Below are 3,459 nucleotides of genomic sequence, written 5' to 3'. Positions count from 1 at the left end.
GGAATAAAATCCCACTGTACATTTTACATTTATATATTCAGTTTAATATGTAATATTCCATCCGTCACATACTTACTTATAATACCTTGCTAAAGCAATATATACATATCTTGTTATTGTTCATATGTAAATTCAACATGTATATTTTCTACTTTCTTGTTTATTTCTTGTCTTTAATTGTTATTGTACAATGCCATGTCTTTTTATGCTGCTGCAACACAAACATTTCCCAAATTGGGATCAATACAGTTCTATCTTATCTTATGATTCCATCCCTATTATTGCAGAACTGCTGTAAGCTAGCTAATGTAGCTAACCTAGTTATTTCAAATAAACTTACAAAATACAAAAATTATGAAACAGACCAACCCTGCGAGTTCATCTAATTTAATATAACTCATTCAGACATTTGGTGTTTCTGACTTGAGTTCAGGAGACTCCCTCAAAATAGTGCTAAAAGTAAGTTATATCACTTTGAAATTGGTTTACCCAAAGTTAAAGTTGGCCTCCAAGTGCAATGGAGTCCTGACAATCAACAACAATCAGCATAAGCAAGAAGTGTATCATGATGATGATCATCTGGCAACAATATCTGAACAGCAGTAGCAGAAAGAAAGCTGTTTTTTAAACCTGCCAATAATCTATTTTTACTGACAATAACGTTGAAACAATTTGTCCCCAACTCAATCCCACACTGAGACAAAGAGCCAACCATCTCCTAATGTTGGTGTGTTTGAGTGTGTGTGTGTTTGAGTGTGTGTGTGTGTGTGTGTGTGTGTGTGTGTGTGTGTGTGTGTGTGTGTGTGTGTGTGTGTGTGTGTGTGTGTGTGTTTGTGTGTTTGTTGTTGCTTATCACAAATAACTCATAAAGTGAAACCACATTTCAGCTCAAAGACAGAAAGCTCCGTCTCACTCCGTCTGAAGCTTTATAGACAGATCAGAAACTGAATTGTTTTCTTAACGAGGAAACATTGAGACTGGGACACTGCCGCCATAATCCCTCTGTTTCCAGTCCTCTGCTGTCTAATAATCCATGAGCAACCCAATTTCACAGGAAACCAGTCACAGAGCCTTCAGGGGGAGATTAGGAACATCCTCTTTTCTGAAAAGGCTTTTTGACACAAACGATTTGGTAGTACATATTACACAAAGTGCCTAAGATGGATAAATAAATGTAAGAACCAATTTACTGCAACGTTTGCTTTTATGTCAACTTTTCCTGAAAAAAACTGACGGTCTGACCTGTCGATGATGCCGCACATGTCGATCTGCAGGTGACTGTAGTTTCCCATCAGCCTTTGCTGCACCTTTTTTAGGTCCACAGGCTGGTTGTCGACAGTTAGGAGACGCATGCAGCCCTGGAAAGCCTTGAAGGGGTTCACACACTGATCACTGCTCCCCTCAGAAGGACAACCTGGCCCATAAGAGGGAACAACGTCAGAAAACTTACAATTCAATTCAATGCAGTTTAAAAATACAGGTAAGGTATGACAAAAAACGATGGACAATGGTATTGTAAAATCTAAAGATGCAATGAAATGTGCAATAAACCCAGTCAAGAAAAAATAAATATATATTAATTATTTAAAAAATGTAATTTATTAAGAGCTTGAGAATTGGAACCCAGATACTAAACTAAAATATATTTCACTCATACATCTGAATTGGACGGTAAGGTTTATGTATTATACACAGTAGCATTGACTTAAAAACACCTAAAACAATTCCCTTAAATCTAAACTAAGCTAATTATAACTTAATGGTTAATTGTATCACTCTAAAACAAAGGTTTAATGAAGAGAAAATATAATAAACATATCCACATTACAAGGGGAAATGATGCATTTCAGCGTAAACTTGTTCTCCACTCTTCTCTGAAGTTTAAAAGTCCTCTGCAATTATTTCCGATGATAAGAACCTCTGACTCTCTTACCACCAAAGAAGAGTTGACCGTCAGTGGAAACAGGAAACGGGGGGCTGGCGTTGGCCGTGTCTCCTTCCCCCCCGTCCACAGAGACGGAGAGATGTCCTCGTCTGGAGGTCAGCTCCACCGAGTGCCACTGACCGTCATCCAGAGCTGATCCTGAGTAGATATAAATACAGAATAGAAGATAATAGAATAGAAGCATTAATTGCCATTATACAAGTACAACGAGAAGAGTAAAGCTACGCCTTTTAAGGTGCCATCAAAACATTCAGAAAAGACAACATACAACAAACACTATAGGTTACTTACGTAACCCCAGTTCTCAGAGTTACATGAGATGTCTCACTATGGGATGCGCCTCAACGCGTATGCAAACAGAAGCATCAATCTCATTACGCCAATCCTGATTGGCTGGTGATCTTGACGTCTGCGTCAGGGAATCCACCCACCCTATAAGTAGCTTGGGCTACGACGCAGCGTCATTCAAAATAAGCACCTCTTCTCGCTTCGCTTTAGCAAGAAGGGCCGTCTGGTGAGACATCTCACTTCATGTTACTCTGAGAACTGGGGTTACGTAAGTAACCTATAGTTCTCATTCATAACACTCCGTTCGATGTTTCACTATGGGATATTGAAACTCCCGTATTGCTAGACATGCTTATCTCGAAAATCACCAAAACAACCAGAACTTAACAGGTAGAACCCTGTCTCAACACGGGGCCCAGCACTGCGTGGGCCACACTAGGAGCAGAGACGTCTAGCCTGTAAAAGCGGACAAAAGTGAGCGGTGAGGACCAGCTCGCTGCTGCACAGATGTCTCGGATGGGAACACCCTTGAACAAAGCCCAGGATGTAGACAGTCCACGAGTAGAATGAGCACGCAGGCCCGTTGGTGCCTGCAAACCCTGACTCGTATAAGCCAGAGCAATCGCTTCCACAATCCAGTGGGAGAGCCGTTGCCTGGTAACGGGCTTGCCCTTCTGAGGGTTAGCCCAGGATATAAAGAGTTGGTCATTGCATCGAAACTCTTTTGACCTGTCCATATAGGTGCGTAAAGCACGGACTGGGCACAGCAAATTCGGCCGCTGTTCCTCAGAGGAACACAGCGGCGGAGGAAATGCCTCAATGTCAATGGGGGTACATGAGCCAACCACCTTAGGTACAAAGGCAGGGTTGGGCTTCAGCAACACTCTCGTTTGCCCCGGGGCAAACTGAGTGCATGAAGGATGTACAGAGAGCGCATGAATGTCAATGACTCGCTTGGCAGATGCCAGAGCCAGTAACAACACTGTCTTCAGTGACAGGTGTTTCATGTCAGCTTCTTCCAGGGGTTCAAATGGAGGTCGAGTGAGCCCATCTAAAACCACTGCCAAGTCCCATAAGGGCACCAGTGACCTGGAAACAGGGAGGAGCCTGCGAGCCCCTTTCATAAAACGGCAGACCAAGGGATGTTGGCCAGCCGTCTTTCCCTCAAAGCCCAAATGGCATGCAGCAATAGCAGCCAGGTAGACTTTGATCGTGGAGAAAGCTCT

The 3,459-nt window shown here is 42.5% G+C and overlaps 1 protein-coding gene across 1 annotated transcript; it reads right to left on the bottom strand.

Moving 5' to 3' along the window:
• Nucleotides 1–1,242: 1,242 nt before the first annotated feature.
• Nucleotides 1,243–2,083, bottom strand: LOC104954743 (contactin-associated protein-like 4; the record flags this gene model as incomplete). Its single annotated transcript, XM_010781915.1, has 2 exons — nt 1,243–1,414; nt 1,934–2,083. Coding segments are annotated over 2 exons (322 nt in total), but the record flags the coding sequence as incomplete, so codon positions are not given.
• Nucleotides 2,084–3,459: the final 1,376 nt, after the last annotated feature.

The sequence above is a fragment of the Notothenia coriiceps genome, unplaced genomic scaffold (genome assembly GCF_000735185.1).
Source record: "Notothenia coriiceps isolate Sejong01 unplaced genomic scaffold, NC01 NC01_scaffold00023787, whole genome shotgun sequence".
NCBI lineage: Eukaryota > Metazoa > Chordata > Actinopteri > Perciformes > Nototheniidae > Notothenia > Notothenia coriiceps.
This window is presented reverse-complemented; position numbering and strand designations above follow the sequence as displayed.